Source organism: Malus sylvestris, chromosome 5 (genome assembly GCF_916048215.2).
Source record: "Malus sylvestris chromosome 5, drMalSylv7.2, whole genome shotgun sequence".
NCBI classification, from domain to species: domain Eukaryota; kingdom Viridiplantae; phylum Streptophyta; class Magnoliopsida; order Rosales; family Rosaceae; genus Malus; species Malus sylvestris.
Window position 1 is genome coordinate 24,373,415 of NC_062264.1, and position 14,557 is coordinate 24,387,971.

The 14,557-nt window shown below is 35.3% G+C and overlaps 2 protein-coding genes across 3 annotated transcripts; one reads left to right on the plus strand and one right to left on the minus strand.

The window, feature by feature from the left end:
- Window positions 1-4,050: 4,050 nt before the first annotated feature.
- LOC126623102 (uncharacterized) lies at window positions 4,051-10,770 on the plus strand. 2 transcript variants are annotated; one of them, XM_050291906.1, is made up of 15 exons: window positions 4,051-4,464; window positions 6,309-6,420; window positions 7,343-7,455; window positions 7,877-7,999; window positions 8,093-8,304; window positions 8,403-8,478; window positions 8,556-8,642; window positions 9,024-9,104; window positions 9,486-9,518; window positions 9,623-9,676; window positions 9,778-9,819; window positions 9,980-10,058; window positions 10,172-10,242; window positions 10,338-10,417; window positions 10,520-10,770. In XM_050291906.1, coding segments are annotated over exons 1-15 (1,329 nt in total). In that variant the 5' UTR covers window positions 4,051-4,299; the 3' UTR covers window positions 10,521-10,770. The 2 variants fall into 2 exon arrangements, with proteins under 2 accessions (XP_050147863.1, XP_050147862.1); XM_050291905.1 differs by having other exon boundaries at window positions 10,338-10,770.
- Window positions 10,771-11,469: 699 nt separating this feature from the next.
- On the minus strand, window positions 11,470-13,132 carry LOC126623103 (uncharacterized). Its single transcript, XM_050291907.1, has 4 exons — window positions 12,896-13,132; window positions 12,613-12,710; window positions 12,133-12,387; window positions 11,470-11,741 (listed from the first exon to the last, which is right to left on the minus strand). Exons 1-4 carry the CDS (start codon window positions 13,014-13,016, stop codon window positions 11,565-11,567), a joined length of 651 nt encoding a protein of 216 aa, XP_050147864.1. The 5' UTR covers window positions 13,017-13,132; the 3' UTR covers window positions 11,470-11,564.
- Window positions 13,133-14,557: the final 1,425 nt, after the last annotated feature.

The window sequence follows — 14,557 nt, forward strand, 5'->3', positions numbered from 1 at the left end:
ACGTCTGAGTGAGTATTTGACTAGTCAAGGATATATGAACAATGAACTATGTCCTTGTGTGTTCATTAAGAAGTCATATTCCAATTTTTCGATTGCTGCAATTTATGTCGACGACATAAATCTCATCAGAACTCCTGAAGAGCTCGCGAGAACTACTGCGCACCTGAAGTCAGAATTTGAGATGAAATATCTAGGAAAGATTCGATATTATCCACGGTCTCAAGATAAAGCAATGTTCATATGGAATCTTAGTACATCAATCGAACTACACCCAGAAAGTATTGAGCTGGTTTAACGAGGATAAAGCGAAGCCTTCAAGTACTCCTATGGTCGTTCGATCACCAGATGCAAAACAAGATCCCTTCCGTTCGAATGAGGATGATGAAGAGATTTGGAGCCTGAAGTTCCTTATATAAGTGCGACAGGCACTTTATTGTACATAGCTCAATGCACTAGACTCGACATCTCATTCGCTATTAATCTTTTGGCAAGATACAGTAATGCACCAACACGTAGACACTGGACTGGTGTTAAAGACATCTTCCGCTACCTTAAGGGTACTACGGATCTGGGCATGTTCTATCCCTACATATCCTCGAGTGATGCCACACCCCCTTATCTCGAGTCGATTCTTGCCTTGTTAGTTATGCCGACGTAGGATACTTATCTGATCCGCACAAGGCACATTCTTAAATAAGTTATGTCTTTACCATTAGAGGCACCGCAATATCTTGGAGAGCAACTAAACAGACCTTAGTTGCCACTTCGTCTAACCATGCTGAAATTCTCACCTTATACGAAGCAACTCGGGAATGTTTTTGGTTAAGAGCAGTAGTGGGCCATATTCAAATCTCCTCGATCTTTACCTCGTCGTTGATGTCCCAACAACGATCTATGAAGACAACGCAGCATGAATCGAACAGCTCAAGAAGAGTTACATCAAAGGAGATAACACCAAGCACATTGCACCAAAGTTCTTATTCTCACATCAACAACAAGAGCATCAGAAGATTGAAGTCACGCAAATCCGTTCACAAGACAATCTGGCCGACCTCTTCACCAAGTCACTACCGAATGCGATGTTTAAGAAGCTTGTTCAAGGAATTGGTATACATAAACTTTCCGAGTTGTAACATTGCTGGTTCTCTTTAGAATTATGTCAAACTCAGGGGGGAGTATCCTGAAGTATACTTGCTTGATCTTAATGTACTTTTTTTCCCACTGAGTTTTTGCTACCTAACGAGGTTTTGACGAGGCACCCACCTTGGGTTGATCATATCTCTGATGAAGTCCTGTCGACGTTTCATTTGACTTTGCATTTCTCATGCATTTTTCCTTAGACTATGGATTTTGTCCCTACACGGGTTTTTACCATAGCCATAGGGTTTTTTGTGAGAATTAGTTCCTTATGCAAGTTTCTACCTTATTTGAGAATAGCATATTCCTATAATCAATGTCGACAAGTCGACTTCCTCAACCTCTACATGATGCCGAATTTACTCGAGTATTTACACACTCAAGGGGGAGTGTTATAAACTTCTTATTTAAGTGTGATTGTGTAAATCTTAGATTTGATTTGACTATAGTTATTCTTTCCTATTAGAACTTGTATTCCTTGGAGGAAAATGATCTACAACACACATCTCTCTCTGTATTTTCTCTGTGCCACCGGCCCTCTTTCCCAGTCAGTTAAATATAGGCCACAACAATTTCATATTTATTATAATCATTATACTATATATGTGTATATGTATTAATATCATAACATATCTATTTATTAATGTCAACACGTATATATCCAAGATTAAGGCTAATGGGTCAGAAAAATATTGTCCAAATGACACCTGAAACATGCGCTTTTGCGACTTTTTAATCCCTAAAGACTTTCGCACTTCCCCTCCAATTTTTTCGTTCTCATTTCATCACATCTTTTAGACGTTACGAGAATGCTCTTGAAAAACGAGTGTTGTTATCGTCACATGCCATTAAATAATGTAAAGTTGAATGAAAGTTCACGGAGTCAGTAAATTGTTACTAGATATGGCAATTTTTTACACGATTCATTAACACGATACGTAAACGACACGAAAATAATGGATTTCGGGTTAACACAATAACTACTTGGGCCATTATCGAGTCATACGATAATAATCCGTTAATAACGGGTCCTTAACAGGTTTATACGAGGGTAACAATTGGGTAACCTGTTTCGACACGATAAAAAAAAAGTTAATTTGATGACTACTAAAAAAAACTTACTATAAAATACAATTGATATAATGAATATGTATATATTGTTTATTAAATATTATTCTATATAAATTTTAAATTTTAAGTTTTATTTATTTATTTATTTATTTTTATAGTATATTATAGGCAAATATGGAGATTAAAAATTATAAATATAATAATTAATTTACATGTGTGAAAAATATGCAAAAATATGCAAATGCTTGTAGTCGCATCTTCTACGCTTTAAGGATGGGTATATAATCGTTTGAATTTTTAAAACCATACAAACTCTCATGAATAGTATTTTTAAGGGAGTTCAAAATAAACAAAATTCATAATCATTAATGTATAAGTTTGAAAGATGTGAAAGCATAATAAACGTTCATAATTGCATCCTCAACACTTAGACAATGGTTACATAGTCGTTTAGATTTTTAAAACCCTCCAAATCTCATGAACAGTGTTTTTTATTTGAGTGCAAAATTAATAAAATTAATAATAATTATTGTAGAAGTGTGAAAAATGTAATCACTCGTAATGAAAAACTTTACAACTTTTATGAAGGGGTCAACTTCGAAATTTAGTATGTATATACTAATTTAGTATTATGTTTTACATTTTTTGGGGTCAAATGATGTTTTTCAATTTCATTTTTATTGATTTAAAATATATTTTTCTTAACGGGTAACGGGTATTACACGACATGACCCGTTAAGTTATCGTGTATGCCACAAAAACGACACAAACACGAAAAACACGACACGAATGTTAGGTCTAATTGTAACACAATTTGAAGTTTGCGAGGTTAGTTTTAGTTCTTTTTTTATATATATAAATTTAGATAGTAATTATTACACAACATTGAGAAAAAAATTAAGTTGTTACATGAATTAGTTTTGTTTGTCGGGGTTGCGGATTTGTTGTCCTCAATTATGTGTTTCGTTTATGTCTTCTCATCTCTAGTTTTTTTACACTTATTCCTCTACTTAACTTTAAATTTAACACTTTATTTTGCATTAATTTAATTGAAAAACTGAAAAATTAAGGGAAAACATAAGGTGACTGCAAAAACCAGACAGCAATACTGAACCTCCCCACCATTCATTTCGGACGAGGGCTCTTCCTCGTCAGGGCAAAGCTTCTTTTTCTCTCCTTCTATATTTCTCCCTTCCTCTCTCTCTGGCAAAGCCGTTATCCACATTCGTCGCCGTCGCGTATCGATTGATTAGATATCCCCAAATTTCAAACTTCACACACTGTTTGTTTTTTTATGAGATGGATGAATCTGTCACAATCTAGTATGAGAATTTGAAGAGAAGGAAAAGAAAGGAAATAAAGCTTTGCCATCTGCGAGGAGCAACGTCAGCGGTGATGGGTTGGTGTGGTTGGGTGATTATCAAGTGTTGTTTTTTATTTTCTTTAATTGTTACTTTTTTAATTAGTTTATAAAAATTTAACGGTGTTAAATTTGGTGTTAAGTTGGTGGACAAGTGCCAAAAATTTTAAAAAGAAAAACATAAAGAAGACATCAAATTGAAGACACCCCTGCCGTTTGTTGGATAGTCTTCATTTTATGTAGATAAATTGAGTTGCGTGATCAATTTATTTTTCATTAAGATGAACTTAACTAGAAGCAACGAAACGAATAATATCCCTTGTAGTCCTCTTCAATTCGTTTCAGTTTTCTTTGTCATTGACTTGGTTGGTTGTATTTTTTGATTGATTGGTGATTGGTCGGTTAAAATAAGGTCCCCACTCTCCTTGGCACAACTCGTCCTCCCACTTAGATATATACATGCGGACCTCCCATCTCCTCTCTCTCTCTCTCTCTCTCTCTCTCTCCACTCACGGTAAAAAAAAAATAAAAATAAAAAAAAGCCAAAGTAAAAGGCAAAAACACAAGCGTATGCTTAAAAGCAAGGCAAAACAAACGTGTTCACTGTTCAATCTCCATCACCGTTAAGAAACCAGAGAGAGAGCCACACTGTTTTTCCCTTTTAAGCTTACGTTTACTGTATTTGGGATCATCAGTGAAGTAGTAGCTGAGAGAGAGAGAGAGAGAGAGAGATGGAGGGCATTGGAGGATTGAGGCATCTGTTTATGACAGTGTTTTTGACTGCGTTTGCAAACTTCGCGGTGGTTCCAGCCATAACTGATATCACCGTGCTGGCTCTTTGCCCTGGTCGAGATGAGTGCTCCCTTGCCATTTACCTCTCTGGTTTTCAACAAGCGGTATGTAAATGCATATATAATTATATATAATATATATGTTAATTAATTTCTCGTTGCCTTATGGTTTCCTTTTCATGTATAATATATGCTAATTCTCCATACATATGCATTATGGATGTATCTTAATTTCTACTTTCATCTCCCTTAATTGATCCCTCTTTCAATTGATTAATTCCACCGATGATATGGAAGAGAAGCCATATATAAAAAGTTTTGATTTTGATTTTAGTATTTGTATTTATCAATATACTCGAAAATTCTCTATGCTCTCTCTCATGCCTGGTCATGTATGGTCATGATATTTAGTTTAATCCACCGATGATTTCATAAAATTTCTTAGTTAATTTTATGGGTCTGTCGTTGCAAATCCATTTTATAAAAATTATTCATTAAAAAATAGGTGGTAATATCTACACACACTTTTTTTACCTTTAACGCACTGTTAATTTCTATCATTTTATTATTTTTAATTCATTCGATTAGATAACCGATAATTAAAAAATTATAAAAAATAAAAAAAATATATGGATAGCATCATCTTAACAAAATAAGCCGAACCAAATTCATTAAGCACAATTTTTTATGTTAGATGGTTAAAGTAACTAAGCACATTACGAAGAAGAAAAAAAAGTAACATAAGAGAAAACATCAACTTTTTGGTAGGGTTCAATGGATTCTGACTAGCTAGGATTTTTTCAACTTTACCTTGATTAGGAAAAGAGTATTAAGTTACCCTTATTACTTTTACCTGTATTTTTATTATTTCAATAAAATACTTTTTTTGTTTTAATGCATAGCTAGATTTTTATCTCAAATGGATAAGTAATTAGATGCGTGCCTCTAATATTAGTCTAAACGTGTGTACGTGAACTGAAGCTTGCAAACCCTAAATACATCTTCCCAACTAAACTTCATACCTAATAAACTGGCCGTCCATGTCCATACGTTTCAGTTATATAATCGTTCGTACATGTTACCATTTGAGCTCATGAATTACTTTAAATATTACATGCTATATATAATATATATATACTTATATATATATATATATATGTATGCTATATTTTGAAAGATACATGCTATTTAATTAGATACAAACAAATGAAGCATCGTCAGCACTTACGTAGCAACCAGACAAATCTCTGTCGCGGTCCTAATAATGCTGCAATTTCTAATTTTTGTAGTATAATGCTGCAATTTCTAATTTTTGTGTGTACTACTTAGGGCCTATGTGTTCATATATATATATATATATATATATATATATATATATATATATATATATATATATATATGTATGTGTATGTATATATGTATGTATATATGTATGTATGGTCATGAAATGAGGAGTAAAGCAATAATAACACTTATAGATCACAGTATTGCGTGGGAGTTATGTCCTCTTAAGTCGTTTAGCAGTGCATCAGTTTATATGATTTTGATTCTTATATAAACAAATCAAGCTGTATGAGTTTGATTTCGATTACAATGTTTTAGTCGTGCGTGCGTTTTTAATGGTTGCGTGAGGGATTAAATTAAACAATTGGACTCCCCTTTATTGGACTCAAACTCAAACGATTGAACTCCCCCTTATTAGACTCAAACTCAAGATTTCTAACCCAGCATGAAAGACTTACTCGTTTTTGGCAAACAAAGTTGGTGTTAATCAGAGTATCAATTACAAGATTCAATGCAACATTTAGACAAAAGTGAACTTAATTAATAATTCAAATACACAGTATCGCAACACAAAAGATTAATTAGACAAAGTCGAATTAAGTAATTTGCAAGGAGATTTGGTGTAAACTAATGGGCATACGCGTGTGTGTGCGTGTTGGATGCAGATCATAGGAGTGGGAACGGTGGTGATGACTCCAGTAATTGGGAATCTGTCGGATGTGTACGGGAGGAAGTCGCTTCTCACGATCCCAATGATACTATCCATTATTCCACTAGGTTTGTATTCTACTCATCAGTAATTTTTATGTGTATAGTTTCTTTGATTTTCTTCCCTTCTCTTTTGCTTGATGATAGCGCTATGTTTCGTTAGTGCCTTTAGCCTTTTCTGCATGCGCCCGCGTCGATCTCCATTTCAGCTTTAAACTTTAACTGTGGTACCAATGTTATTTGAGCTAAGAATCTTCCACTTCTTCACTATATTAATAATTCCTACTCGGTTTGAATTCACATATTATTGGACAAAAAATGTATACTTTAATGTTTAATATTAATAAATTAATACAACCATGATGTGACAATTTTAAAATCGTCTCAAAATATTTTTGATATTTTGATAAGAGTGATGTTATCCACACGTTTCTTTTTATCTTTCACACATTATTTTTAAATTTTAACCTTCAATTTAAATGAATTAAAGAAGATTAAAAGATAATAATTGATAATAATTATGTAAAAAATAAAAATAAATATGTAAATAACACTACACGAGTTAAGAATATAATAGATATTTGTTTTGGCTAGACTTTTCTCTTTTGTGGGGATTTTTGGAGTAAGGAGGGTATGCTGGTCAAACACTCAATTTCACTGTCCACTTGTTGGTGGACAGCGATACTCTACATAACTTTTATTTTTTGTCTTTCAGTTATTAATTTATATGAAAAGATGGCACGAATTCTAGGATTAACTAGAAGGAATTTTAACGAAATTTTTTTGATACTGTTTATTTTAATGAAAAATTATATTTTTACACTAAAAAATCAATCATGATAGTATTCATTTTACTCTTTATTTTGTTCTTATCGTTAAAACTCAAAGTTTTTAAATCATTTTCTTTAGTTTTCGTTTAATTATATACTCTTTCTTTATCTTCCTTTTATTTTTTTTTTTGGTAAACTTTCTTTATCTTCTTTTTTGGTAGTGATAATGGCGTATAGCAGGGAGACAAGCTTCTTTTATGCCTACTATGTGCTGAGGACAGTAACTGCCATGGTAGGCGAAGCCAGCATCACCTGCCTCGCTCTTGCTTATGTGGTACGTATAAATATGCATTCCCTAAAATTTGTATTATACTACTATTAAGCAATTGATTACTTGAGTGTAATATGTTGGCCTTAATTAATTGGGCAACTTCATATTTGAGAATCTAGTGCTTGTTTAACATAGTATTATAGTTCTAGTTTCACGTGCAAAATTAAAGTGTACTGAAAGAATAGTGTCAGCTTGATATACATTGTTGTCTCATTCCTTGACATGTTAAGTTTTTTCGAAGCCAATTAGTTGCCTAAAACAAACAAATCCATGATTAAACAAGTTAACTATATATGATGTATGATTAAGCAAGTTATTGCATATTGTTTTTCATTAGTTATGAGCCATGACATAATTTGAGGAGGGGCATTAATTTGATCTCTCGTTGCAAAAATGACATATAAAATTGCTTTCTTAATTCCAGGCCGACAATGTTGCAGAGAGAGAACGAATATCTGCATTTGCAATTCTTGCTGGTATTACTTCAGCAGCAATTGTATGTGGAACCTTAGCAGCTCGTTTCCTCTCCGCTGCTTCAACATTTCAGGTTTCCATTCCCAACCTCTACCAATAAGTCCTACTATACCAATTAATCTTTGTGATAATTCTAATTAATAATCCTTGTTTATGTATGGTTTAGGTTGCTGCCTTTGCATCAATACTGTCAACTGTCTACATGGGAATTTTTCTCAAGGAGAGCTTGCCGGGCGGCGATAGTACTTTGAGGCAGCCTATCTTGAAAGGAGGAGTATCAGAAGTTGCTGATGAAGGTGATGTCTACTCACCGAAGACGACACAAGTATTTAAGAAAATTCCATCTCCAGGAGAGTTGATTTCCCTACTAAGGAGTAGGTAAGAGTTTTGTAAATTTGTGTCAAAAATCATCGTAATAAAACCCGTATCTTACTAAGCTATAACTTGTAAAACTTGTAAAACCGTGTGTGTTGCAGTAAGATTCTGTCACAAGCAGCAGTTGTTTCCTTCTTTCAGAGCCTGGCAGAGGGTGGCATGCAAGCTTCATTATTGGTACAATTGTCATTTACCCTAATTTCCAAATTTCCTAGTCTTTTTAGTTGCTCAAAATCCAAATTTTTACCGTGCAGTATTTCTTAAAGGCTCGTTTCCACTTCAACAAGAATCAGTTTGCTGATCTAATGCTGATTTTTTCGGTATCAGGGGCTACATCACAGGCTAGCAATACCTAACCTTCTGCTCATACATTATACATATAATATATATATATATATACACATACACATATATATACATATAATATTTATACATGTAGATTATATAAAAGAAGTGTAAAATGAGATTTTTCAAGTGCCAATAACAATTCCCTTATATAATATACATACATATTTATATAGGGGTGTGATATCCACACACCCATTTTTACTTGTCACACACCTCTTGTTAATTTATGTCTGTTGATCTTCTTCAATTCATCTAATCCGACGGCCGAAAACTAAAAAGATGTGGGAGAAGTAAAAAGGGGTGTGTGGATATCACACCCCATTTATATACTTCTTATAATAGACTCCTTAATTTTCTGTTTGTGAATTCTGCAGTTGCTTTTCATGCCTATGTTGGCACCTGCTATAGGAGAGGAAAAGTTGCTTACAATTGGGCTCCTAATGGGCAGTATATGTGTATGTGCCTTTGCTCCAATTCATCCTTACGATCCTATAATTTAATGTGTCACTGTCAAGTGTTTAACTAATGCTTTTGAGATCGTAACATAGGGTGATAAAAATGATAAACCCTTCCATCCGAAAATTGCTAAGGCCAATTGTCCATGCATGTTTGAGCATGTGACTTATGAGCATAGATCGAATGTGGATCCCATGGTGATCTATGGTTAGAATGTGCATGTATGATTTATGATCAAACATCATTCCATAGTGATCTACAGTTAGAAATCACACATGCGCACATGGACGACAGACGGCCTATAGCATAGCTGTCACCATATATATATATATATATACTGATTCAAAACATTTCTGACTCTTAGATCTGGCCTTGTGCAGATGTTTCTTAACAGCATTTCATGGGCAGTTTGGGTAAATCCTCCATTGCTGAACTTGCAAACCTCCTTCATGTTCTTCACATAGTTTCGTTTCTTCTGTTTTATTAAGTCATTGAAAGAGATGTTCAAATGTTGCAGGTTCCTTATGCTGCGACTCTGTTTAATGTTTTCGGATATTTAGTGCAGCCAAGCGTATGTTTTTTGCTTTAATCTTTGGTAAAAACTATTTTTCCCTATCTTCGTTGGTTGAAGAACTATGACTAGTTGACGGTGAAAATCTTTTACTTTCACAGATACGCAGCATTGTATCAAAACAAGTTGGACCCCATGATCAGGTAATTTTACTAAGAACTTTAGTCGACTTTTAGGGCATGTATAGGAAGCACTTCTCACGTTGGAATTTTTATTAAAACCCTAAAAAAGGCACTTAAAAGTGTTTGCTCATGTTCATATAAGTTTAAATCGACTTATTTAAAAAGCAAAATTCATGTTCAGGGAAAGGCTCAAGGATGCATTTTAGGCATAAGCTCCTTTGCCAACATTGTTTCTCCATTACTTTTTAGTCCTCTAACAGGTATTTGTGGAATTTATCATTTATTATTATTTTTATATGTGATTTTTGGGTAGATAAATCCTGTAATCCAAAATTTGACCAATTTGTCCTATCAAATATACATATATATCCAGCTTTATTCCTGTCTGAAGAAGCTCCATTTAATTTCCCTGGCTTCAGTATTATGTGCATGGGCCTAGCACCGGTAAGAATAATTTCCGATGGATTTTCTTTACATGTAAAATTTCATTTTTCATTTCATATTTATTTATTTATTTATTTATTTATTTATTTGTGCAGATGATTGGCTTCGTTCAGAGCCTAATGATTAAGGCTTCTCCTAAAAAACCCAGCAGCAACGTCTGCGTTGAATCTCCCTAGTAAGAATTCAAATTATACATAATTCTTACTTACAGCAATACCTTTTCTCTCCAGAAAAAAAAAAATGGTTTTATCTTATGGAGCCCTTTAATTCATACAAGAAACCTAAGAACAAGATAAAGCTCATGCCTGCCAAAATCTCAAAGATAATGGGCGGCCGGAACCCGCAGCGTCGGCCTTGACAGGACGGTGCGGCATTTTCACGGTAAATGAGATGACGCAGACATATATGGTTAAATTCAGTAAAAAATAGTTTGTAACCTGGTGTTCTTGTATACTTCTTTCTTTAGTGTTTCTGTAATTATAATGTTACAAAAACTATTATATATAAGTTGGGATTTTATCAGATAAATTATTTCTAAGAATGTAAATTCAGGATGTGATCTCTGTGCAAGAGAAAACAGGAACATAGAGGATTATATAACCAAGAGGAATCTACAACCAGAAAACTCGAACTAATCTGATTTCCGAAAGCAAGTATACAAAGAAAGAAAAATTCTAGCTGGTGAAGCTCTTTTGACAGTGTATAATACATTGGCCTCTATAAAACGAATTTCTATCAGCTGTGGATGGAACTCTGTGCGGGAAAGGATTCAGAAAGTGATACAGATCACTGGGTGGCCTTTACGCCGAGGCTGGAGGGCCATGATTCAACTCCTAAATGCAGGAAAATGAAGTGGGTCTGGGTGTTGAGGTTGCGCGAGGGATTGACCGTGCAACCATTGAGTGACTTCATCTAGCAAAGTTGGTCAAGATGGTGATGGAAAAAAGAGCAAAGAGAGAAGAAAAACCTGCTCAGTTAAAGAGGATGGGAGATCTCAACCAAGAAAAAGTTTGTTCCTTCGAAGAAGTAGATGTTGGAATGGAATCATTCAAATAAAAGGCAACGAAATAAAATGCAATACAAATAGAAAATAAAAACACCTTAAGTTAAAGACAGCACCCACAACGGATTGCTCACGTTTAAATATATAGCACAACAATTTGCAGCAGACAATCACACAACAGTATACTAAATAGGATAAATCATTCCACAGGTTAAGAAGAGTCGTTGAAAATTCAGGCATTGCATTCAGATTTGCACATTGTTAGACAATACTATACATAAGCGTAAAATATACATACTCCTGAAGTGGTCAATCCACCTCATTGGATGGGAAATATGTCATCATTACCCTTATCATCATCCATCTCCAGATATTTGAAGTTAACAGCTTCCCACCCGTTACCTTTGTAATTAAAACCTGGACTCACATAGCACTTCATCTCATGAAACAGGTTCAAATGATCCACGAGCTTATGAAATGCATTGCATCCACAACACTGCAGAACCAGAAGAAAACAAGCTTTACCATTAGCTTCTTATCAACCATATCTTTTCCTTTAGCGCAGTACACTCATAATACTTGATTAAACGCTTAATTTAACCGCAGCATAATTTATTTTTAAAAACTCCAGAATTACTTGTCCAAAGTCACCAGCAAAAGATGTTCAGTAACGTATTATATCTGTCTACCCCAAATTTGATACTCACTTCCCCCGAATTGCATTGTCAAATGTTCTAAACCAAATCTTTTTTTTTTTTTTTTTTTGTCGTTTTTCACCTGTGCCTGCCTAACTTTTCCCCATTTGAATCATATCGAATACACAAAAATAAGGACTTAGAAAATAATCACTCAATCTGCAGCACCATGATTAAAGCCTAAGTTACTACCTGCACAAAGACGGTGCCGTCAGTGTAAGCATGGGGGTTAATTGCCCGCGTTGTCCTCTGCCCACAAATGTTACAAGTGAAAGCTACAAGCATCCTCCGGCGAGGCGATTTGGTGAAAAGAGACCAGGGAAAAGTGGAGACATTCTCTGTGCTTTGTGTCTGAACCCCAGCAGGGGCAGGAGGGCCTTCCATTCCAGAACCTGTAGTCCACCCTCTTCCTGTCGCCGCACCCATCACCAGTCCCATTGCTGCGTCCTAACATCGTGTTTTCGACGAATCAATTTTCATTCAACACAAAATGCACAATCAAAGCTTATACACAACAAAATTTCATCACCTCAATCACTCCGACAAGTTAATTTATTATTAAATGGATAATTTTGCAACAAAAGCACATACATTTTGTAATTTATCCAAAAGAAAAGTTTCAAAAGTAAAAGCTTGTGAATATATAGATATATATATATATATATAGAGTACCTTGGAGAGTGGTGAGAGGGAGAGATGGCGATTGCTGAGAATCGGAAGGCGATTTATTTCTTTGGAATCCGACTTCGGATTTGATTCATTCTCGTTTCCTGAAATCGAATACTTCCATTCCAATCAGATAAAACAACAAATTGCCGCGTTTGGTTGCCGGAAAAAAAATCCAAGGAAATTCGGAATCTCGAACCACTCTCATAAAACTTGAAAATTTTGGAAATTTCATTTATCAATTGGCAACCAAGCGAAGCAGAAGAGGGAAATGGAACGAATATTTTACCTTTGGAGGCGAGCGGAAGCTGAAAGGGCCGTGAAGGGAGGGACTTTCGGGGAGAGAAAACGGAGAAGGAAGAAGCGGACGACGTGATTGTAGGAGAAGACGAGCTGATCAGGGCTTCCATGGGAATCTGCAGAAAGCAGCTGATTCCAGAATCTCAGACGAAGACGATGAAGATCGAAGACGGCTCAGTGAGTCGTGTCCGGGGTTGATAAAACTTGTCGTTGAAAAATATCGCGGGAGTTACGTGGACGGTAGGATTTAGCATCATTTAGCTATTTCTGGGCTGGATCTGTTTGGGTCGCGTAGGTCCGGTTCTCTGTTAGGGTTGGAAGTAGGGACGGTCAATGGTTATGGTAGGCGGGAACTATGGTTATTTACCCATAATCGTTTATGTTTATACCCACATAACCGCTTACCCGTTGGGTAATTGCATAAACGATTATACTCATAACTATAACCGTTTTTAAACGGTTATCCATACCTAAAACCGTGTACCCATTTAAGCATAACCGTAACCATTTACCTGTTTACCAGTTTTTGAGCCCGTTTATCGTTTTTTTACTCATTTATCCTTTTTTTCACCCGTCTACATGTTTTTTTTAACAACTTAAAAATTACAAAATAAAAATTTGTCATAATTTTTGTTTTTTGACTATTAAACACCGTTATAAGTATATTTTAGCATACATTTCCCTATTTTAATCATTTACGTCCTCATACAATTCTAATAATTGAAATAATAGTTTACGCCTATTTCATAATTCTTGGAGAGACTTTCGATTATTGTAAAATAATAGTTTACGCCTATTTAATTATTTCAATTATGGTAAAAAAGCGAAGTTGGGGAAGCTTTGAATCCGAACTTGGCGATGTGTGGAAATATAATTGAAGTTTGGCTCTGTTGGTTGGGGTCGCAGGTCACTGGGAAGGAAAGGAGAGAGAGAGAGAGCCTGCTTCTAAAACCCCTCAAAATCCATAATTTTTTTTTAATTTTTACATATATTAAATTAAATGGGTAAATGGATATCTGTATAATCGCGGGTAATACATGTAACCGATGGATATTCGTTATAACCACGGGTAATACCCATAACCGCCCATTTAAATTTCACGAATAAATGGTTATACCCATAACCGTTTGTTCGTCTAAACGGTTACCCATAACCGTAACAGTAAACTTTAAATGGGCAGATAACCGCGGTTACCCAAACCCATGGATATTTTGCCCATCCCTAATTGGAAGCCCAACCAGCTCATTTTGCCTAGTGCCGAGTTCATTTAAATACTTTGGGGGGCGTTTGTTTGCCCTCCTTAACTCTCATTGGACTGGACTAAGGGTTAGTGAAGTCCCATGTTTAGTACCCGCTGGGACTCACTTTAATGAGACTAAAGGGGATTTGCTCCGACTATCTCCCTCGCTAGGAGGTCTTAGCGAAAGCGCCCCGTGACCATGGGACTGCTAAGCCATTCGTCTGGTATGTCCCCGTCTCCTCTCATCCGCTCTCTGCTCTTTTTCTTGAGCACCGACAACCACCATCACACCACCACTCCCAACTTCAGCGAGATACACTGCTAGCCCAACACCACTCTCTCGAGATCCAAGGAAAGCAAGCATCATTTGGCAATTTTTGGTAGAATTGAAGGGGAAGAAGAAACGAAATC

Excerpts from the sequence above, each read along its gene's own strand:
- LOC126623102 (XM_050291905.1), top strand. The coding sequence starts at position 4,300 with ATGGAGGGCATTGGAGGATTGAGGCATCTGTTTATGACAGTGTTTTTG. Across the intron at positions 9,519-9,622 it reads GCATTTCATGGGCAGTTTGG|GTTCCTTATGCTGCGACTCT; the intron begins GTAAATCCTCCA and ends CAAATGTTGCAG. Across the intron at positions 9,677-9,777 it reads GATATTTAGTGCAGCCAAGC|ATACGCAGCATTGTATCAAA; the intron begins GTATGTTTTTTG and ends TTACTTTCACAG.
- LOC126623103 (XM_050291907.1), bottom strand. The coding sequence starts at position 13,016 with ATGGAAGCCCTGATCAGCTCGTCTTCTCCTACAATCACGTCGTCCGCT. Across the intron at positions 12,388-12,612 it reads CCCTCTCACCACTCTCCAAG|GACGCAGCAATGGGACTGGT; the intron begins GTACTCTATATA and ends ACACGATGTTAG. Across the intron at positions 11,742-12,132 it reads ACGGCACCGTCTTTGTGCAG|TGTTGTGGATGCAATGCATT; the intron begins GTAGTAACTTAG and ends CTGGTTCTGCAG.